Below are 20,384 nucleotides of genomic sequence, written 5' to 3'. Positions count from 1 at the left end.
AAGCTGTTGGTATACCCACTTTACACGGGCGACAAACCCTTTGGCCTTCACCTTTATGTTCAAATTTATTGTTAAGTAGCTTGCGAGAAATGATATTATATTTTGCGGTATAGAACGCTATTTTTGCTGCAGATGCGGATTCAGTGTGACAGACTTAAAGTATTTGTGGCGATTGGAGCGATAACTGTGAACTGGAATCTCATCTCTAATAAGCATTTAGTATCTTCAAAAGGACTACAATTTTTCTCGAAAAATCGTATTGAAATGTTTGAAAAGAAGAGCGACAAGGTTAAGCAAGCTGAGCACAAACCGCGGGAAGATGGCGTAGAGTTGGAGAGCCAGTTTATCATGCGCGTGCCAAAGGTAAGTCTAAACACATCAAACAAACATCAGAAGAAGCCGTGAAACTTGACTTACTGATCACCATCACCCGCAGGAAGTGGCGGACACGGTCCATGAGGCAATAAATGCTGGCACCATAAAGGAACGGCTTACCATCCAACTGGATCAGGATCTGAGGTACGGGGAAGTGCGAATCGATGACCAGTTATTGTACACGAAGCTCGTGGACTTGCCCACTGTCGTGGAGAGCTACAAGACCATTGACAACAAGAGCTTCTACAAGTCGGCAGACATCTGTCAGATACTAATTTGCAAGGAGGAGCCGGAGGACGAGACAGAGAAGGAGTCGCCCAACAAAAACAAGAAGAAGGATCCCAACAAGGTGGACAAAAAATACTTATTTCCACACGGTATCACACCTCCCTGCAAGAATGTCAGAAAACGACGATTCCGCAAAACTCTGAAGAAAAAAAATGTCGAAGCTCCTGAAATCGAGAAGGAAGTGAAGCACCTGCTCCGTATTGACAACGAGGCCGTGAGAGTCGACTATGAAATCATAAACGAAGAGGACAAGCCCATGGATGATCTTGAACAATCGGACATTAAGCCCTACAACGATGCAGATGACGATCTGCAGGACGAAACTACCATGCATGCCAGCGAAAAGACAATCATGGAAATGAGCAACCAGCGGGACATTAATGTGGAGTCCGATGATGACGAAGCCAGCAACTTTCCCTCCCACCGGGGCCCGAACATGGGAGTTGCTGTCCACGACATCTTCGGCGAGGAAGTGTCCACCACGGATGACGAGGATGAGCCGGTTCGAGGCAACAACACCATGCAGCGGCGGGAGATGGAGGAATCCTCACGCCTTTCTGCTGATGATTCACGGATGTCGGACTTCTTTGGCGCTAGTGGCAGTAATACCGGAGCGAGCGGCGTGAAAATGGATCAGAGCGAGTTTAGCAAGTCTATGTTTGGGCATGAAGCCAGCAGTCCTAAGCTAAGCGCCGCCGGGTCGAGCTCCAACCTGGCTGCTCCCAGTGGCTTCTACGATAGCCAAATGCTAGCCAAGCGAGAGGAGTTTGAGAACATGGAGTTCATAGACGAGCCGCAACCGCAGTACACGCAGCAACAGGTGCAGCAGAAGATCAATCAACTGACGCGGCAGATAAGTGAACTGAAGGCCCAACAGGTGCAGAAGTCAACGGAAATCGCTTCAATACAGAATGCCACACTCAAGCAACGAATGCAGGAAACGCTTGATAATCTTTACACTCAGGTTATTGAAAGAGAACTGGAGCTAAAGGACTTTGAGAATATGCTGGAGTCTTAAGAATATAGAATACAAATCGGCTGTTCTAGGAGTAGCATAAACTTTATTTAAACTATGTATATAATTATTTAGATTTAATTTAAAACAAGAAGTGTAGCCCTATCATTGGTCAACTCATTATTTGTGTATGATTAAAGTTTTTAACCAGTATTTGATAAGAAACGAATTAGATCGCTTTCTTGCAAGGCGACAGAGTACGACAAATGAATCTGCTTCTACGTAATTATTGCAATGTCTTATTATCAATCAATAATCTAAAGTTCGAAGAATTATACCTACTGTGCGTTTCGATCCCATGACCTCCTTATGAAATGGTGCATTGCAGCAAAGAGTCACCAGCATCGCCTTGTTAATCGCACCTTGGAATTAACTGGTTGGTGTCATACACGTAATTTCATATCTTCGATGACTTTTCATGCATAGAAAAAAAGCCTGTTTCAATAATAGTCTAAGTCTTTATTATCGGCATTTGCAAATAACAAATTTTAGTGATATTCAAGATGGGCAACAAAGAATTATGTATTTTGTACTATAAGTATAGTTCCAGAGGCAAAACCAGACTTTAATCGGTGTCTTTTAGCTTGGGGAGGCACGTGGGCTTTTTACTTAAGATCTAAGAAGGTAGAGTGTAAATAGGAATGGGTGGGCTGTAATGCTAGATACACTAAATGCAAAATTTGTGACAGTAATTCCGAGCCCTCTATGGCTATTTATAATGCAGTTTTTTGTTTGTTTTGTAGTGAGTGGGGCAATTGCGTGCAAAACTGGTTTCCAAAAGTCTTTTTCGACTCTTAGCTGTTATGAGCCTCAATCGGTATCACCAGCTTAACTCATCAGGCAGCCCACCGGGATATTCGCCAGTAAGACAGGCGGTGCAGTGGCCTGTTGCCCTGGAGTTACCAGCGCCTGCATCCCGGTGCTTTAGTTGGACAGCCTCCACTAGTCCCTCCACACTAAGATAAGCCAGACTGTCGGCGCCCACATGCTTAGCTAGTTGGTCGGGGTTCAGCTTGTTGGCAATCAATTCCTCTCGAGTCGGAATATTTATACCCATATAGCATGGGTACTGGAGCGGCGGGCTGGCAATTCTGATGTGCACCTCCCGGGCGCCGGCATCCCTCAGCAGCTTAATTATTGGTCCAATAGTGTTGCCTCGCACTATGGAATCGTCTATCAGGACCAATCTCTTGCCAGCCACGTTCTCGGATAGGGCTCCAAACTTCTTGGCTACTCCCAACTGCCGCAACCGAGTGGAGGGTTGAATAAATGTGCGTCCCACGTAGCGATTCCGGCAGAGAACCTCGGCAAATTCAATGCCAGATTCACGGGCATAGCCATGCGCCGCCGCTGTACCAGACTCAGGAACGGAACTCACAATATCCGCCTCCACTGGAGCCTCTCGCCACAGCTGTCGGCCGCACTGCAGCCTCACTGTGTAGACCATCTGACCCTCGAAGATGCTGTCTCCGCGGGCAAAGTAAACGTACTCAAATATACAAAAAGCCATGCGCTTGAAGTCGGGTCTTTCCACAATATCTACCGTGCGGTAGCCACTTCGCGACAGCTCCACTATCTCTCCGGGTTCCACTTCGCGGACGTATCTTGCGCCGATCGACAGGAACCCACAGCTCTCACTGGAAACTACCCAACCATCGGCAGGTGTGTCTGAGTTATTGCCGTGCCCAGCATTGATGGGAACTATCTTGCCAATGCACAGCGGCCTATTTCCATAGGTGTCCCTCACGGCGTAGATTTTATCCTTTAGCATGATCACCAGCGAGTAGGAGAGTGGCGCCAGCATCATGAAATGCCTAATCCTGGCTGGCCAGTTGGGTCCATCCATTTCGGAAACATCCTCCGGGGCGCAGCACAGCGACTGGGCGATCAACTCACTGTCGCTGTGGGTGGATAAGCCCACGCCTCTGGCCAAGACCTCCCTCCTCAGAGATTCGTTGTTTACAAGCTCACCATTGTGGGCCAGGGCCAATGCTCCATGAGTCGTATGCACCACGAAGGGCTGACAGTTGACCACTCCGGATCCGCCAGCAGTCGAGTAGCGCGTATGACCAATACCCAGATTACCACGAAGCTTCTTCATAGAATCATCGTTGAACAGGGTGCTGATCATTCCCATGCCCTTGTGCACGTTAAAGTTCTTGGAGCACTTGCCCTCACTGGTCGCTATGCCTGCGGACTCCTGCCCGCGATGCTGCAGTGCAACCAGTCCCAAGCAGATCACGTGTCCAATGTCCATTTGGGTGGGCCAATCTCCGCAAGCGATGGCCCCAAAAACACCGCACTCGTGCGTTAAACCGGTTAGCTCCTTGCTAGCCGAGATGGATTCCGATGCCTTGCTGGAGGTCACCGCCTCAGCTGGTTCCACCTGTTGCTGCTCGACCACGCGCACATGTTGTTGCTGCTGCTGCGACTGTTGCTGTGGCGCTGACATGTTGCTGCTGGGAAATATGTGCAATATGGTAGTTGAAGTCAACTGATTGCAGGTAGTGGCGCTGTTGAAGGCGATCTGATTTACCTGTTGGTTTACGCAACGGTTTTATACAAGAAAAATTCTCGCACGCTCGCACGCACAGCTTAGTTTTTCCCGAATCGGTCGAGATCAAGCCCTATATCGATCGGTCGCCGATATCGATAGTTCTGGTTGCTGCTGGATCGATAGCATTCTATTGTCTGTATTTTCAAATTAAAATGTAGATCGCACTCAAGTTAGGAATATGTCATCTAATTTCAATTATATTTAATAAATCTTATATATAATTAAACTGCTCAATGGAAAGAAATATATATTTCATTCTTTAATGTATAATAAAATTAATCGAAATAAATAGCTGCTACTATTTCAAATGCTACATAAATTATATTTAATTTGATTTGCATAATTCAAATAAATTTAACATTATATATATATAACAATAAAAGATTTCTTTAACATTCCTGCTGATATATATAAATATAAATGAGCTATATATGTTGCAAGTAACTTTATAGATATCCGTCAATAAAAGCGCCGGGGTTTCAGATATTTCCAACTAGACCATCTAACCATTCAAAGGTAAAGGATATATTAGAAGAAATGCACATCAGGAACATATTTACAAAAACAGTTTCATTTATACATTTGATGTGTCAAATTGAAATGCGGTTAGTTGAATTTGTTGGTGTCATCATGATGAGTCTGAATTTAATGAAAACGGTTAGCTTAAGTACTTAATTCGGTATTCGAATTCCGCTTTGTACATCATGCAAGTAGAGTGATAAGATAACTGATGGAATAACTATTTCGAGGCACAAGCCGAGCGAAAATTAGTAGTACGTCTATCAGCGAAGCCTCCTTTTCCAGACTGTCCTATGATATCGCTATTTCGGCGAGATGAGCTTCTCGCTAAAGAATGGAGCCTCCTTCAGCTTGCCCTTGTCTGCCTCGTCAAGGAACGCCTTGGCCTGCTCAATGTCCAGCCGGATAGCGGCAATTAGAGCCTCCAGGGAGTCAAAACTGCGCTCTGGTCGCAGGTACCCCACAATGCATATCTTAAGTATCTGCCCGTATAGGTCGCAGTTGAAATCGTGCAGCATGTGCGTTTCCACGCTCTTCTCTTTGTTGTTATAGAAGGGATTCCAGCCGACGCTGAGAACCATCTTGTGCACAGGTCCATTATCCACGTTCGCCCAGCCGTAGTAAGCGCCAGTGGGCAGCGATTCCGGCAGCGATTTCACCACCTCCAGCGGAAAGTTAGCTAACAAGTGGTTTGGTTATCAATTAGCAATGACCTTTGCGTTTCGCTTAACGTCGCCACCAACCTGTCGGGATGCCCAGCTCTTTAGAGCCGCGTCCGAAGCCTCGGACAATCTCGCCCCCAGCGAAGAGAGGCAGTTGGCTCAGCATTTCCCGGATTTCCTTGGACTTTGTCCCAGATGTGCTGCGCTGCCTCTTGAAATGAATCTCACAGGTCAACGGGTGGTTGATTTGCGGTATTTTTTGCGACCGCAATGCGCTGCGAGCTAGTTTATCGAGTCTGGCAAGGAATCAAGCGTGGTATGTATGTATGTTGTGATTGCCGCCTAGCCACTCACATAACTATTCCTCGTCCCATTGATCGACATAATATTCATAAACACACAGAAAAATTTACCGCATTCATACAATTGATCAGCTGTTGCCGACGGGCTGCCAACCTGTTTAAGATATCTAGTACTGACACTTTTTGTATTTTAGTTGTAAAAACCAGGTAATGATTTAATAGGATTTGTTGAATTAAAGTGTTATAGAGACTTACAACATTTTATTCGGAAAAGCTACTACTAAAGGCTATTTGGTTCCATTGCAAATATTGAATATTTTATGCATCTTAAAAATCCTTTTTTTATTTTCTAAAAGCCTTGTATCGCTATCTGATGTTCTTTAGATAAGCTGAGCTTACAAAGTAAATATATCACTAAATCAAAATTAAAATGTTGTAAAAAAAGTAGGATTAATTACATTACCTGAAAAATATATTTGATTTTATCGTATCTGGAAGTATACATTTATCTATTGCCCTTATGTATTTGTTACTTGGTTTTAAATCAAACCCATTTTTATATTTTAAATAATTCTTTCCCATCTATATTAAAGTAGACTTTCACAAGAACAATCCGTTTAATGTAAATAATTTATTTAACAAATGTAAAAATAAAGTGCGCAGTGCGTCGGTTGATTTATTTGATGTTCTCCAAAAAGAGAACATTTGTGTAGAGTGAGAAATCAATCTCACTCTTCAAAAATGTCCCGTTTATTCTTATGAATTATCAGCAATGATCGCTTTCAATAACTGTAAATCCAACGAAACGGGATTAATAGTTTGCAAAACAACGCCAAATTTCGGTGGTCAATTCATAAAATGTCGTAAACTGTGTTCCTTTATTGAATAATATTGCATTTGGTTGCAGATTAAGATGATGACGGGCGCGATGAACGTATGCCGGACTTGTATGGACGAGACCGCTACCCTGGTAGATATATTCGCCAATGTGCGGGATCCTGTGCTCGACGAGCCGGAGATGAGCCTCTCGCACATCGTGGCCAGGTGCACCGATCGTCCAGTGAAATGCGGCGACCTCCTGCCGCAGTACATCTGCCTGTCTTGCGTCCTGGCAGTCCAGAATGCTTTTCGGTTCAAGTGGAAGAGCGAGCAGAGCTACCAACACTTTTTCCGGCTCCTTAACCAGTCAAGTAATCCGGAAGACCAATTGCATTTAATTGCTTGTAATCAGGATGAGAATCAAGCCCAGAAAATGCAACTCAAAAGCGATCTCCAAGAGGACTTGCAGCAAACGTCAAACAGGCAGCAATCTGAACGTGATCTAGGTAAAACACATACACTTCAAACAAATCTCCATGAGACCCATGAAGATGGCCCGCCGGAGACTTTCATCCCGCATCCTCGCAGGCGGACTTGTCGCACAAAAGAACAGCGAGACAGGATCCCAAAGGAAGCTCCAAGGTAAGGCAATCTGTTATATGGATGAATGTAAATTTAGACGGGGCGTCAAACTATAAAAACTTTTCCTTAGCTACTATTGTATTCTATTATACGTCTTAGTTTACTTACAATATTATAAATTAAGTTTTTAAAATTTAAGCAAAACCAGAATTTTTGTATGTATGTATATCTGTATATAATTATACCCGTTACTCGTAGAGTAAAAGGGTATACTAGATTCTTTGAAAAGTATGTAACAGGCAGAAGGAAGCGTTTCCGACCATATAAAGTATATATATTCTTGATCAGGATCAATAGCCGAGTTGATCTGGCCATGTCCGTCTGTCCGGCCGTATGAACGTCGAGATCTCAGGAACTACTAAAGCTAGAAAGTTGAGATTAAGCATACAAACTCCAGGGACATAGAAGCAGCGCAAGTTTGTCGATTCATGTTGCCACGCCCACTCTAACGCCCTTAAACCGCCCAAAGCTGATACGCCCACACTTTTGAAAAATGTTTTGATATTTTTTCATTTTGATATTGGTCTTGTGAATTTCTATCGATTTGCCAAGAAACGTTCTGCCACGCCCGCTATAACGCCTACAAACCGCCAAAAACTGTGTTTAAGACTCTCCTTTTCCCTTCCACTAGCTGAGTAACGGGTATCAGATAGTCGGGGAACTCGACTATAGCGTTCTCTCTTGTTTTTAATTTGTAAACATTATATGAATGCCAATTTATCACCATATTAAAAGCATTCTCTATCCGGTTTTCAGAAGTACCAAAATTATTAATCCACAGGTGCGTTGCGATGCCAATGGCTACTACACGTGCCCGCACTGCTCTAAGAGGTTTTATTCCCAGACCCAGCTAAGGACCCACATCAGTGACCTGTGCAACAGGTGCCCCTATTGCCCACGCTCTTATAAGCAAAAATCTAATCTAAAGCGACACTTGCGAACCCACGTAGCCAAGCCAGCGCACAAGTGTTTTCACTGCTCGAAGGCTTTCATGCGAAAAGATCACCTCAAAAGGCACCTCAGCATCCACGACAGTGACGGTCCGCTCTCCTGCAGCCAGTGCTCAGCGGTATTCATCGAGTCTGTTCAGCTGGAAATCCATCGCAGAGAGCATCTCCTACAGGCAGCCTCTTTAAAATCCGAGTCCACAAAGGAACCTGACTCGGACGTCGGCGATGAAGCGCACGATCTGAAACCAGACTGCACCAAGAACAGTCCAACTACGCTTAAGTCGTAAGTTCAGAATTCCACTAGTCTTATGTAAAATATTTGTACCCCTTACTCGTAGAATCTAGTATACCCCAGTAGATCCGCTTGAAAGTGTGTAACGAGGAAAGAACGCGTGTTGGACCCTATAAAGTATGCATATACACACAATGTATATTCCTAATCGAAATTACTAGTCGAGTTAAAAGGGCCTGGTTCATCTTTCCGTTTGCCTGTTTTTCCGTCTGTCTGTCCGCGTGATCTCGGGAACTCTAAAAACTAGAAAATTAAGGTTGCAAGTTTGTTTCAGAATATTAAAGCATCCACTCTAACGCCCACAAACGACGTAAACAGCCACACCCAGAACGCATAACCAGCGCTGTGCAAGTTTCTTTGTTTTGTGTTCATTTGTCTTGACAATTCAATTCTAAACAATTTTCAAGCTTGTTTTGATGTCATTATTTTTTGTATAGTACCTCCCCTCGCACTCCCAGTAACTGAGTAACAGGTATCTGCTAGTCGAAGAAGTCGACTACAGTGTTTTCTCATGCCTTTCTTCTTTTTGACCAGAACTGGCGAACTCAGCTACGATAGCTATTTTTCCAAGGAAAATATTCAAAATATTTTTAAACAACGAGTATTGCGGTGAGTTACAGTCTGGAGATTTCAGCATTGAAACATTTACTATCTACACCTATTCAGCGACAGGGAGCTCAGAAAGAGCGGTGAAGTCCTTCCTGGTACCACTCAAGATGGAGCTGACGTCAAAGAGAACGATCGGATTCGCAGCACACCAGCCGAGTAAGCACATTGTTATCAATTCTAAACATAAATTATTATACCCGGTACTCGTAGAGTAAAAAGGTTTACTAGATTTGTTAAAAGGTATGTAATACTTCGTATTGTATGTAACATGTCGTAAAATCGCTTCCGGTTCTATGAACTTGTTCGTCCGTCTGCGTGGCAGTATGAACGCTGTGATTCCGGTAACTATAAAAGCTAAAACGCGAAGAAATTTCTTTCAGATCGTTGTCACGCCCACTCTAACACAACGTGCCAAAACTGTCACGCCTTTTTAACGATCGTTTTTTATGTTATCTACAGGAAACCAAAATGCCATCTTTGCCTAAAGAAGTTCAGTAGTATTTACAACCTGAAACGCCATATGCTCACTCATAATCGCCATACAGATCTTAAGAAATGTTCCTATTGCTCCGAAGAGTTCCACACAGAAAAACAAATGAAAAGGCACGAGCGTGGTCACTCTGGAGAACTCTTTCGTTGCGAATATTGCTCATTGGTATTTTTAGATGTTGACTACTTGCGAAAGCACAAAAAACGCATTCACAGCAACAACTTAATAACTATTCAAGAAAAGATCATGTCCAAACGGATGGCTAGCGGTGGAAAACAACCAAAAATGAAACATATTAATATAAAAGCAATATAAACGATATATTTTTTTACATAGGACCGAAGGCCTACACTTCTGTTTTTGATGCTTACGTTGCATTTTCGTAATACAGCTATAGTTTTACCATAATTCATTAATTTTTGACAGAAATTACATTTCTTATTTTATTGTTAGTTTCCTAAACTTACAATTACTATTTAAGTTTTTAATTGTATACACAAGAATACAATTACACTGAAAATCATTAACTAATCGATTGATATGCTTCCGCATATATCTTTGGAGCTTCGGAGTTCTTTTTTATTGCTCTGCTGGAATGTTTCGGGTGGGCAAAAAAAAAAGACAAAAAAAATTATTCAAACGTCATGACAATTCGTATACTTTAATAAATGATTTCCTGTAATTACGGTTGGTTTTTAGGTGAAATATATATCAGGATAATATTATTCTTATGGAGCTAATAAACATATAGGGCATATGATTATACCAAATGTAACGTATAACCTTAAAGAAAGTCTGCATTGCATTAATACATAATTGAAATCAATTGAAAACGAATTCACTCGTCATTATACACTTTGGTGAAGCTGTAAAGCTTTTGTTTGCGAAAATTTTAAATGAAAACAAGAAACATAAACTTCTTAAATACATACATACATACTAAATTATAATTAAAGTACATTGTCTCACAATGCAAACAGTTTCTTTAGCTCGTCGAGGTTGAGACCACCGCCAACACATCTGGACACTCCTCCCATTTCCTCTGGAACCACCACTTTAGCTATTTCTAGCTTGAAATCTTGCAGGGACTTAATTCGTTGCTCTACAGTGTCCTGACACATGTAGCGGTAGATGAAGGTAGGCTTCGTTTGACCATATCGATAAATGCGGTCCTGAGCCTGGCGCTCCAGCTGCGGGTTCCAGTGGAGGTCCACAATTAGCATGTGATTGGCTACGTTCAGATTCAGTCCCACTCCGCCAGCGGTGAGGGAGAGTAGGAGAACTCGCTTGTCGGGTTCGGCGTTAAAGTCTCGCAGCACAAGCTCGCGATCTTTGGCGCTGAGCTGGCCATTAAAGTCAAGTGTTTCCCATGATAGATCCTGCAGTCGTTTACGGATGATGGCGAGATAGCTCACCCACTGAGATGTAACAATAATTTTGTCGTTGGTGCCTGTGAGAAGTTCCTCTAGCTTATTAATGATCAGTTTTAGTTTGGCAGAAGGGCGTATAAACTGAAAGATGGGATTCTGTGGATTAAGCAGTTCAAGAGCTCTGGCACCATCTGGTACCAATCGATCATCAGAAGAACCGGGCGATGGTAGGTCATCACCAGGAAGCCACGGCACATTCTCCTCCTTAATTTCATCTTTTATGACTTTCAACTTGAAATTTTGATCTCTTCGAGTACTGTCCTCCTCGTCAAAAGAGTCCTCTTCACTATCGGGTTCGTCAAACTTATCCAATTCCGCAAGGACATCCATCTTGAGCTGGCCCTCCACGTCTGAGGCATCCACCTTTACACTCTGAAGGTCGTCGGCGGTCAAAGCACCACACAGCATCTGGCGGAAGGCGTTGATTATGACTATGTGGCGATAAAATGTGATATATATATTTACCCCAAGGATGAGTCCCGGATGGCAACAAAATTGTCGCAGCCGCAGCAGTAGCACCAGTATATAGATACCAAGGATTTTTTCTCCCGGATTGTAGCCAAGCGACTTAAGGAATCTTTCGTAGATCTCGTTGTACCGTTCGTCGAAGATTTCTTCGTTTATAAACTGTGGGGTTCTTTCCAGAGCGTAATAATTTAAATCACTGTTGCCCTTCTCGCGTTGGAGCAGGAACTGTTTAAAGATTTTTTTGGATATGGCAGACAGGATCTGGTATACGGCCATTTCAGTTTTCGATAGCTGTACGCATATTAGTTCAACCTTTAGGGAAGGCAGCGCAGGCATATCACCAGATGCCTGCAGCTGTTGCTTTGTCCTGCGTAGCATTAGTGGCTTTATTATAAAGTTAAGCCGGCGATGACCGAGCATGCCTTCGTGAAGATACCGCTTCCACTGCTGGAGGTCCCAAAGGTTTGGTACATTTAGAAACCGCAGCAGGGCGAATACATCGACGGCCCGATTCTGGACAGGAGTTCCAGTCAAGGCCCAATGACAACGGGCTCGCAACTGGCATACAGAGCTACAGCAACTGGTTTTTGAATTCCGAATGATGTGAGCCTCGTCGAGGATCACCCGGTTCCAATGAACGGCGAACAGCGGGGAAGCGTTTCCGTATCGTTTAAGCTCGCTTACTAGGAGATTATACGAGGTAATGATTAAATCGTAGCTCCTGAATGCCTCTATTCCGATTTCACGGCGATTGGGTCCATGAAAAGTCAGCACCCTTATGGCATTTTGCGCCACCTTGGAGGTTACCTCCTGGGCCCACTGGCACATAACGCTCATGGGGCAAACAACTAAAGTGTTTGCCGAGGGAAAGCGACCGTTTGAAAAGTGGTCCTCACCTTCATCCGAACTAAAAATCTCTTGTTCAGGAGTCTTTGCTAACAGCTCGTTCTTTTCATTCTCCACTACAACTTCTTCTGTATCTTCATCATCCAAAATTCGAAATTGGCTGTTTTTTTTTTTAGTTTTGACTTGACAGGCGCGTTTCTCCGGCGGTTCGTACTTCTCCTCCTCCCCAGACTCTTCTTCATCGTCAAACATGCAGATCTTACGGATTTTCTTGGTATGCATTCGATTAAACTCCTGCGTCCACTTTAACTTCAAAACCCGCTGTTTTTCTTCCCGGTTTCTGTTCTTAGTTTCCTCTGAAGCCAAGATCAGGGCTATCATAGATAGAGTTTTTCCCAGACCCATGTCGTCGGCAAGAATTCCTCCACAGATCTTCTGACGCTCACGGAATTGCATCCATTTCAAGCCAACCTGCTGATGCTTCAGCAGGCGAACCAACAAATAGGCGGGTTGCCTTTCCAACTCATCGATTGCAGGACCAGGCTCAATGGGCTCATAAAGGCTCTACAAAAAGTCCATAAAAAAATCTATTAATTTCTATTGATTTCAACTATATAAAGATTTAAAAAATATACAATATATAGACATAGAGACATAAAAACCACAAAAGCAATCAAGCCTGTTTATTAGACCATAAAACCTATGTGTGCAATATATCTTTATAGTCAGTGTTTTACCTTCAGGCTGTCGATTATGTTGCTCTTGTGCTGATAGAACTGAGCCGTAGTGTGGTTGGCCTTTTGCCGATAGCGGTTCAGCCCGGAGTACAAATTGCTCCACTGGGGCTGCTCCGTGTGTTCCACCTGATCCGAGACTTTGATCTGGATCGCCTGCTGATCCTCCCGCACACGCAACGTATCCAGGAATCCGCCCAGCGCGTCCAGGCGGTCATTAAGCTTCTCCAGCAGCGTCTTCAATGCACATAGCTCCTTACTGTTGGACCCGGTCTCTTCCAGTTGCCGCTGCTGCTGCTCCATTGTGAGCATCTTTTGCACCAGCTGATCGATCTGTGTTTTTTTTTCGGTATACTCCGAAGCACTGACAAAAATTACACATTCGTTGTCTGCATATTCTGTTGGGGTAAATCGATGTAGGTCAGAGGAAGTGCCTTTGGAAGTTCCTGGACCTTACCACTTGACAATTCGAGACTGTTATTTGGCTCAAGCTCCAACCGGTTGTTAATTTCACCAGAGCTGTCTGACAAGGGGATATCATTCTGATCTTTAATGCTGCACGATTCTGCCAGGTTCTCGCTCGCATTTGACGGTGAAGATGCTTCCATTGGGTATATTGGACTGCTTCCATATATGGATGATGTATTATTTAAACTCCAAATCACAGATGAACTGCAACAGGGCGGCGAGTCTGATCTCGAGCCTGGGCTCCGTGGAGCTGAAAACGAATCGATTAGGCAAAATAATTAAGTAAATGCTCTTTTGAGAACCTACTGTCTGGGGCCATATCAGATTGTATTTGAGCACGAGAAATAAAGCAGCAACTTAAATCTCACATTAATCTTTCAAAGTAGTCGCCGGGTAATCGATAACCGCTTTTGAAAGATGCGTCATCGCCGATAGCTTGTGGCGGAGTGTTTACACTGTGGAAAGAAGAAGATAACAAAGGCATATATAAGAATGCTCGTCTCGTTTTCTAAGCTTTAAATAATTTTTTTTGGTGGTAATCGAAACAAATGTGTCTTCAAATATACATTTTATCACATCACAGTCTACAAAATATATCCGGTACGAAATTCTGCTGTCTAAAATATCGATAGTTTGTGGCATTCATTCGCTCAGGTGGCATCTCCATACTGAATGTCATTCTGAAATAAATGGCGCTGATTTACAAGCATTTTTCGTAAAATTCCTGTAGCTAAAAATGTCCAGTGAAAGCGAGCAGTATTATAGCGAGGAGGCGGAGGATTCGGTAGTCAACAACTCAAGTATAGGTGAGTAATTGCTGAAGCGGATTAGGTTTGGTGCCCAGTGCATATCGTTTACTTAACATGCAAAACAGGCCGATCAAGAAAGTCCTCGCGACTCAGCAAATCCTCGCGCCCGAGCAGCGCTGGCGTGGTTATAGATGAAACGGAATCGGAGGAGGAGGAGGCCCAGTCAAGTGAGTCAGCGGAATCTGAAGAGTCCGGTGAATCCGAGAACTCACAAAATTCCCAGGAGTCTGAAGTCTCTGATGACGACAGCGTTCGTCCGCCCGTCAGAAACGCTAAGAGGAATCCCTTGGGAATCTCCTCCGATACCGAAGATGAAGACGACGAGCTAGAACAGCGAGCTTTGTCTCCCAGCACTCGCATGAGCATCACTGGGGTGCGACCTCAGGATCTCAGCGATGAGGACAGCGAGATCGAGTACAGCGATGGGTTGCAGCAGCCGCCCCAGGAAGCAACAACTGCCGAAACGGTCGTGCCGCGCTATACCACCCACTTTGCTGACAATATACAGAACGCTCTCCACTCCACGCTCGGTGCTGCGGATTCTGAGGTCTTGGACGACTCCAGTGGCAGTGATGTGCTCATACTAAGCAACAAAGAGGCACCAATTGAGATACTTTCCAGCACAGACGACGATGCTAGCACCAATAAGGAAAACCTTACTGGTCCGCCATTTGTACGCCCATCTAAGGCTTTCTCGCCCAGAAGCAGTGCTGGTGCTCCGGTGGTCAAGACAAGCAAGAAACTCAGTCAGCCAACAATACACGCGGCTCTTAAGCAAAAGACATCTCCTGCCGCTCCACGTCGATCTCGTATTAAGAGCGAGGACCAGAAGGTGGTCAGCCAGGTGGTCTACGATGAGGAGATGCGTAAGCTGGCCGAAAAGCGCGTTCAGCTAAGCGATGCGGAGAAGCTATTCGAGAAAGTGGCGCACAAGATGCCCGACAAGGGCAGCCAGATTAGAAAGCGCATTGACACCCTGCGCCGTGAGCTGGAAGTGGCCGCGCAATCTGCAAACGGACTAAGGGTTGAGCCGAGTAGTGCGCCCGCAGTCAAAGTGGTCAAGTCAACATTGAATCCACCCAAAGTTCCGACCATCGATACTCCTGACTGGGATGAGTTGTCGGAGGCTGTCAATGAAATCAAACCCGTCTACACGGGTGCCCAAGGAATGGCCACGTTTAACAACCAGAAGGCACTGACCCTGGAATCGCTAAAGGTAAGGAAATTAGGGCTGGCAAGTTAGTTAGTTAGAATTATAGTCTTAGGAGATATTTTCCAATCCTCTGCAATTATGGGAAAACTTTAAAACCGACGACTATATTTTGCCTCTTGTCCATGTGATGAGTCAGAACGGATATCTGAGAAGCGTGTTCATACTTGGGAGTCGCTGGGCACGAGTTACTGTGCGGCGGCTGTTCAAGAGCAGGCCATGATTAAAGCTTCGAATACTGAATAATTGATTCGGGCTAATTTATTTTAGATATGTGGACAGCAATTAATGGTTGTTTTTCTAGGACCTCCACGTCTCACTCAAGGACCTCCCTGGACCCGAAGTGCTCGCGGAGGATCCTATGGGCCTGAAAGTATCGCTTATGAACCACCAAAAGCACGCCTTAGCCTGGATGTCCTGGCGCGAATGTAAACTACCTAGGGGAGGAATCCTGGCCGACGATATGGGTTTAGGGAAGACTCTAACAATGATCTCATCTGTCCTTGCGTGCAAAAATCGTCAAGAGATGACCGAGGGCAAAGATGACAGCAGCAACAGCGACAGTGAGGATGATAAAAATAAAAAGCGAAAAAGCGTGGTCGGGTGGAAATCCAAGGGCCGTAAAGATAGTAAGTGTCGTAGTAAGGGCATCATATTAGTGGAGTTTATTTTAAATTGTTTTCACATTTTCCAGCACATAGGGGCGGCACATTAGTGGTGTGCCCTGCCAGCTTGCTGCGTCAGTGGGAGAGCGAGGTGGAATCCAAGGTTTCACGTAATAAACTGACCGTTTGCGTGCATCATGGCAACAATAGAGTGACGAAGGGAAAGCACCTTCGAACTTACGACATTGTGGTGACAACCTACCAAATTGTGGCGCGAGAGCACAAGAGCTTGAGTGCTGTGTTTGGCGTCAAGTGGCGTCGGATCATATTGGACGAGGCACACGTGGTGCGTAATCACAAGTCGCAGTCGTCATTGGCGGTGTGTGATTTACGGGGCAAATATCGTTGGGCCTTGACTGGCACTCCTATTCAAAACAAGGAGCTGGATGTATATGCCCTACTAAAGTTCCTGCGCTGCTCTCCATTTGATGATTTAAACACGTGGAAGAAGTGGATTGACAACAAGAGTGCTGGAGGGCAAAATCGTCTTAATCTCTTAATGAAGTCACTAATGCTGAGGCGCACAAAAGCACAGTTGCAATCGGATGGCAAACTGACCAGCTTGCCAAATAAAGATTTGCGCCTGATTGAGATCTCGCTGGAAAAAGAGGAGATGAATGTTTACCAAACTGTAATGACATATTCGAGGACACTGTTCGCCCAGTTTCTCCATCAGCGCGCCGAGAGAGAAACGGATTTTAATTACAGAAGCGATGCCAATAAACCAACCTACAACCAAATTAAAGATCCCAATGGGGCATATTACAAAATGCACGAAAAGTTTGCCAGAATGGCCGGAAGTAAAAGGGAGGTCAAATCTCATGACATATTGGTGTTATTGCTGCGTCTTAGACAAATTTGCTGCCATCCCGGGCTTATCGATGCGGTGAGTTAAACTAAAAAATAATTACACTACCATAATTTTAAGTGTATAATCAAATTGTTTTTAGATGTTGGATGGAGAGGAATCCCAGAGTTTGAGAGACCACAGTTCTGACAGTGATACACCGGAAATTGACTTGCTAGCCCAGCTTAATAAACTCGCGATTACGGACACCTCTACAGAGGGTCAGCATTCTGTTGCCAATGCTGGTGATGACGGTCCTCCGCTGTTGCCAGATGAAGCCCGCATTGCCAAGGCCTCCAAAAATCTGCTGAAGCGCAGCAACCCAGTATTTAATCTGCGACGTCCCTCTTCAAAAATTAACATGGTGATACAAATCCTTAAGACATCGATCTTAAATAGCTCAGACGACAAAGCAATTGTAGTATCGCAGTGGACTTCAGTCTTAGACATTCTTCGGGAACATTTGAGTAATGATGGTGTGACGACCCTTTCTTTAAACGGTACCATTCCCGTAAAAAACCGTCAAGATATTGTAAATCAGTTTAACGATCGAAACAATCAAAAGCGCGTTCTTTTGCTTTCCCTTACTGCTGGCGGTGTGGGCTTGAACCTGATTGGTGCCAACCACCTGTTGCTCTTGGATCTTCACTGGAACCCCCAGTTGGAGGCACAGGCACAGGACCGGATCTACCGTGTTGGCCAAAAAAAAAACGTGACTATCTATAAGTTTATGTGCGTGGACACAGTTGAGCAGCGGATCAAAGCATTGCAAGATAAAAAATTGGATCTGGCCGATGGTGTCCTCACAGGCGCCAAAGTTAGTTCAAAACTTACTATAGATGACCTAAAAGGATTGTTTGGAATGTGAGCTTGTTTGTAATGTTAGTGTTTTACCAACTTACTTTTTGTCGTTTTGCAAATGCATTCCATAGAAGACGCTTTTATGTTTATTTACAGCGAAATATTTATTCAAGATTAATGTAAATTTTCTTTATGTTTTCATTTCTTTGTTTCAAAGCTTTTGTATTTAAATTAACTAGAATACCATTTAAGTTGTTTGGTGAATTATAATGAGTTCCATTAAAATTGAAATGTGTTCTATTTTGTCTTAATATCCTAATTTAATTATTTCGCGTTTTTTGCTTAAGCGGATTCAATCAAATTACTCTACAATGTGAATAGCATAACATATTTGGTTTTTGTCAAACTGTACAAAAGAAATCGTTTATATGTAAAGGAAAACTGTTTTTCTTATGTTTAGAAAAGTACGCTACACTACTTTCAGATCAGCCAGATCAGTTCTCACGAAGTAATAATAAACCGCATGCTTTCTTCACATGGCAGCGCACAGCCCAATAAAAATGTAATGTATTCTAAGGAGTAAAATAGACAGATTATGTTGTAGGCTGATAATCTCATCTCATATTAATTACACATGTTTAATGTATATAGAAAAATTTTTCATAAAGTGATCTGATAATCTTTTCGTTTCCTAAACTGCTTAATGGAAAATAATAATTTCGAATTGAAGTGCTCAAGCTTAGGATTAAAACTTGTTTATGTAGTTGTGCCTATTTTAGGTTTAAAATGTGTTTTAGTTTGTGCTGATCGATATTAAATTTTTGATTATTTCCTTGCAGAACAAGATTAAAAATAAGTAATATACAATACATGTGTACTCATAGAGTTACTATTGACACATTTATCTCTCTTTATATTAACTCATGGTCGAGTTTAGTTCACTGTTTAAAATAATTAGGTTTGTTTATTTTAGTTTTTTGAGATCATTTGGAAAAGTTTTTCGGGGATTACGATTTGATAGTCTACATGTATGTTTTAAGATTTTCACATTTCGCTGGAATTATTTTAAGCCTGGTTAAATATTAAATAACATTTTGCAGAAGTCGTATGTTTCTTGCACGCTGCTGAAGATGCTGCTGCTACTTAATTATCGCTGTGGAAAAACAAAAAGAAATGAATACTATTATTTAGGAAGGCATTAGTTGGATAAGTTAGCAGGCTCTTTTTAATTAGTTTGAAATTCAATATTGCATTGTCAAAGTGCTGCATCGCGAGTGCTGCATAAAACCATTTTTGAAGCCAATGATCCCAGTGCGCCCATATGGGTGCACTGTCTCGGCCATAAAACCCATTAAAATCATTGTAATGTCTGACAGTCAGTCAGAGACAGCTGAGGCGAAGACCTCACCAAGGTATCCTGGCCAGCTCACCTTTGCCTGCCCACCAGCGGCCTGGCCCGCGTCCTCGGACTCTCGAGCAATGAGGTGCGCTTTGGCGCTCGTAAAAGCAAATTTTATAGCCACCGTTGCCGTTGCCCACGAACGCACCAAGTGGCCAGGGATGGATCGGAGTGGCATGGATGGCTCGCCAGCTAGGTCCGCACAATATGGGAGCAGCTGGGTCCCGACCCAAGAGCTTGATTTTTATAATGCGAAATGTGATTTTTACGACGCGTTTTAAGATAATGCTGCAGGCGCTGAAACTTGATTTTCGATTCGTTTTGCCTGATTTCTAATTGTCGCAGTCATTGGAGCTCAAGGTAACATTGGAAACCACTTTTCCCCCACCCAGCACAAAATGACGTTCTTAAAGGAATTCAATAGGTCAATGACATTATAATGTAAACTTTAAACAAATAAGGAATTCAACAAAATCAAAGACATCTTAGCACAAAATGGCCCTGCAGTGGTCGTGCTAACATTAATCTTGGAAAGTTCCGTGTTTAAATTTTAAATTGACTAGGACACACCGATTTATGACAGTTTTAGTTGCGTTTATTTAATACATTTCTAAAAAAAATGCTTTTAATTTTACCGCCCAAATATATAATTAAATAGATCTACTGTCAAATTAAACAACGGAGTTGACCACTGTGTAAAGGAGCCTATTCTTTTTTCATAGAGTACACCCTATTCCTTGTACTTCTGGAGTTTAGCGGCTTAATGTGTTTTTTATTTGCCTTTCAAGCTTGATTCGAGTTTTACGATTGCCTCAAAAAAGTTTCCACTGAAAAAGGAGTAGCTGAAAATGATTTTCGAGCCCCTTGAGTTAAGCTGACTGCGGCTCGGCTCGGCTCGGCTTATTTCGGATTGGATTGCTTTGGTTTCTGGTTTTGTATACTTCATCCATCCATCCAAACATTATTGTTTATTTTTAAATAATGCGTGTCCACTAAAAGCCGAAAAAGAAGAGGAAGCGTAACGCGGCTCCATAAACAACGAAGGGCGCTCAGCACGCAAGACGTCGAAGAACAATAAACACGAACCCCGAAAATCCTATGACTGCGTTCCGAGCAGCGGATTGAAAGTGTCGTGGATGAGGATGTGGATGTGGATCTGGGGGAGGAGCTGTCCAAGTGGGGCAGCC

At 43.4% G+C, this 20,384-nt stretch overlaps 7 protein-coding genes across 15 annotated transcripts in view; 3 read left to right on the top strand and 4 right to left on the bottom strand.

Moving 5' to 3' along the window:
• Window positions 1-14: 14 nt before the first annotated feature.
• Window positions 15-1,955, top strand: LOC6535995 (transcription initiation factor TFIID subunit 7). The gene is made up of 2 exons (XM_039375671.2): window positions 15-363; window positions 437-1,955. The coding sequence occupies exons 1-2, from the start codon at window positions 133-135 to the stop codon at window positions 1,679-1,681; spliced, it is 1,476 nt and encodes a 491-aa protein (XP_039231605.1). The 5' UTR covers window positions 15-132; the 3' UTR covers window positions 1,682-1,955.
• Window positions 1,956-2,116: 161 nt separating this feature from the next.
• Window positions 2,117-4,366, bottom strand: LOC6535994 (amidophosphoribosyltransferase). 2 transcript variants are annotated; one of them, XM_002096573.3, is made up of 2 exons: window positions 4,215-4,366; window positions 2,117-4,134 (listed from the first exon to the last, which is right to left on the bottom strand). In XM_002096573.3, exon 2 carries the CDS (start codon window positions 4,128-4,130, stop codon window positions 2,499-2,501), a length of 1,632 nt encoding a protein of 543 aa, XP_002096609.1. In that variant the 5' UTR covers window positions 4,131-4,134; window positions 4,215-4,366; the 3' UTR covers window positions 2,117-2,498. The 2 variants fall into 2 exon arrangements, with proteins under 2 accessions (XP_002096609.1, XP_015047504.1); XM_015192018.2 differs by having other exon boundaries at window positions 2,117-4,137; window positions 4,215-4,347.
• Window positions 4,367-4,845: 479 nt separating this feature from the next.
• LOC6535993 (putative riboflavin kinase) lies at window positions 4,846-5,882 on the bottom strand. Its single transcript, XM_015192017.3, has 3 exons — window positions 5,771-5,882; window positions 5,498-5,712; window positions 4,846-5,433 (listed from the first exon to the last, which is right to left on the bottom strand). The coding sequence occupies exons 1-3, from the start codon at window positions 5,788-5,790 to the stop codon at window positions 5,057-5,059; spliced, it is 612 nt and encodes a 203-aa protein (XP_015047503.1). The 5' UTR covers window positions 5,791-5,882; the 3' UTR covers window positions 4,846-5,056.
• A 574-nt stretch (window positions 5,883-6,456) lies between these two features.
• LOC6535992 (uncharacterized zinc finger protein CG2678) lies at window positions 6,457-10,051 on the top strand. 6 transcript variants are annotated; one of them, XM_039376025.1, is made up of 7 exons: window positions 6,457-6,560; window positions 6,626-7,179; window positions 7,936-8,412; window positions 8,956-9,030; window positions 9,088-9,186; window positions 9,241-9,270; window positions 9,490-10,051. In XM_039376025.1, exons 2-7 carry the CDS (start codon window positions 6,632-6,634, stop codon window positions 9,833-9,835), a joined length of 1,575 nt encoding a protein of 524 aa, XP_039231959.1. In that variant the 5' UTR covers window positions 6,457-6,560; window positions 6,626-6,631; the 3' UTR covers window positions 9,836-10,051. The 6 variants fall into 6 exon arrangements, with proteins under 6 accessions (XP_039231959.1, XP_039231958.1, XP_039231962.1 ...); XM_039376024.1 differs by having other exon boundaries at window positions 6,472-6,563; XM_039376028.2 differs by having other exon boundaries at window positions 6,488-7,179; window positions 7,936-7,960; window positions 8,024-8,412.
• A 100-nt stretch (window positions 10,052-10,151) lies between these two features.
• On the bottom strand, window positions 10,152-14,110 carry LOC6535991 (transcription termination factor 2). The gene is made up of 6 exons (XM_002096570.4): window positions 14,033-14,110; window positions 13,773-13,921; window positions 13,456-13,716; window positions 13,002-13,396; window positions 11,416-12,828; window positions 10,152-11,358 (listed from the first exon to the last, which is right to left on the bottom strand). The coding sequence occupies exons 2-6, from the start codon at window positions 13,783-13,785 to the stop codon at window positions 10,486-10,488; spliced, it is 2,955 nt and encodes a 984-aa protein (XP_002096606.3). The 5' UTR covers window positions 13,786-13,921; window positions 14,033-14,110; the 3' UTR covers window positions 10,152-10,485.
• A 3-nt stretch (window positions 14,111-14,113) lies between these two features.
• LOC6535989 (transcription termination factor 2) lies at window positions 14,114-18,083 on the top strand. The gene is made up of 5 exons (XM_002096568.4): window positions 14,114-14,272; window positions 14,341-15,491; window positions 15,790-16,114; window positions 16,180-17,036; window positions 17,101-18,083. The coding sequence occupies exons 1-5, from the start codon at window positions 14,203-14,205 to the stop codon at window positions 17,863-17,865; spliced, it is 3,168 nt and encodes a 1,055-aa protein (XP_002096604.1). The 5' UTR covers window positions 14,114-14,202; the 3' UTR covers window positions 17,866-18,083.
• Window positions 18,084-18,410: 327 nt separating this feature from the next.
• LOC6539897 (protein doublesex) overlaps window positions 18,411-20,384 on the bottom strand; it is a 42,427-nt gene continuing 40,453 nt past the window's right edge. For all 3 annotated transcript variants that reach the window (XM_039376019.1, XM_039376022.2, XM_039376020.1), the window contains one exon: window positions 18,411-18,951. Coding sequence is in view for 1 of the 3 variants with exons in the window: in XM_039376022.2 (XP_039231956.1) it covers window positions 18,938-18,951 (14 nt within the window). In the remaining 2 variants the exon portion in view is untranslated. The remainder of the gene's footprint in view (window positions 18,952-20,384) is intronic.

The sequence above is a fragment of the Drosophila yakuba genome, chromosome 3R (genome assembly GCF_016746365.2).
Source record: "Drosophila yakuba strain Tai18E2 chromosome 3R, Prin_Dyak_Tai18E2_2.1, whole genome shotgun sequence".
In the NCBI taxonomy this organism is placed as follows: domain Eukaryota; kingdom Metazoa; phylum Arthropoda; class Insecta; order Diptera; family Drosophilidae; genus Drosophila; species Drosophila yakuba.
Note: the sequence above shows the minus strand (reverse complement) of the source record. Positions and strands in the feature narration are given on the sequence as shown.

What these genes read in the sequence shown, in the direction of transcription:
- LOC6535995 (XM_039375671.2), top strand. Translation starts at nt 133, where the DNA reads ATGCGGATTCAGTGTGACAGACTTAAAGTATTTGTGGCGATTGGAGCG. An exon ending in TTATCATGCGCGTGCCAAAG is followed by an intron (nt 364 to 436) that starts GTAAGTCTAAAC and finishes CATCACCCGCAG; the next exon opens with GAAGTGGCGGACACGGTCCA.
- LOC6535994 (XM_002096573.3), bottom strand. Translation starts at nt 4,130, where the DNA reads ATGTCAGCGCCACAGCAACAGTCGCAGCAGCAGCAACAACATGTGCGC.
- LOC6535993 (XM_015192017.3), bottom strand. Translation starts at nt 5,790, where the DNA reads ATGGGACGAGGAATAGTTAT. An exon ending in ATGGGACGAGGAATAGTTAT is followed by an intron (nt 5,713 to 5,770) that starts GTGAGTGGCTAG and finishes ATTCCTTGCCAG; the next exon opens with ACTCGATAAACTAGCTCGCA. An exon ending in AGAGCTGGGCATCCCGACAG is followed by an intron (nt 5,434 to 5,497) that starts GTTGGTGGCGAC and finishes ACCACTTGTTAG; the next exon opens with CTAACTTTCCGCTGGAGGTG.
- LOC6535992 (XM_039376025.1), top strand. Translation starts at nt 6,632, where the DNA reads ATGATGACGGGCGCGATGAACGTATGCCGGACTTGTATGGACGAGACC. An exon ending in TTTAAACAACGAGTATTGCG is followed by an intron (nt 9,031 to 9,087) that starts GTGAGTTACAGT and finishes ACACCTATTCAG; the next exon opens with CGACAGGGAGCTCAGAAAGA. An exon ending in TTTACTAGATTTGTTAAAAG is followed by an intron (nt 9,271 to 9,489) that starts GTATGTAATACT and finishes TGTTATCTACAG; the next exon opens with GAAACCAAAATGCCATCTTT.
- LOC6535991 (XM_002096570.4), bottom strand. An exon ending in CAGTCTCGAATTGTCAAGTG is followed by an intron (nt 13,397 to 13,455) that starts GTAAGGTCCAGG and finishes TTACCCCAACAG; the next exon opens with AATATGCAGACAACGAATGT. An exon ending in ACATAATCGACAGCCTGAAG is followed by an intron (nt 12,829 to 13,001) that starts GTAAAACACTGA and finishes GACTTTTTGTAG; the next exon opens with AGCCTTTATGAGCCCATTGA.
- LOC6535989 (XM_002096568.4), top strand. Translation starts at nt 14,203, where the DNA reads ATGTCCAGTGAAAGCGAGCAGTATTATAGCGAGGAGGCGGAGGATTCG. An exon ending in TGACCCTGGAATCGCTAAAG is followed by an intron (nt 15,492 to 15,789) that starts GTAAGGAAATTA and finishes TTGTTTTTCTAG; the next exon opens with GACCTCCACGTCTCACTCAA. An exon ending in ATCCCGGGCTTATCGATGCG is followed by an intron (nt 17,037 to 17,100) that starts GTGAGTTAAACT and finishes AATTGTTTTTAG; the next exon opens with ATGTTGGATGGAGAGGAATC.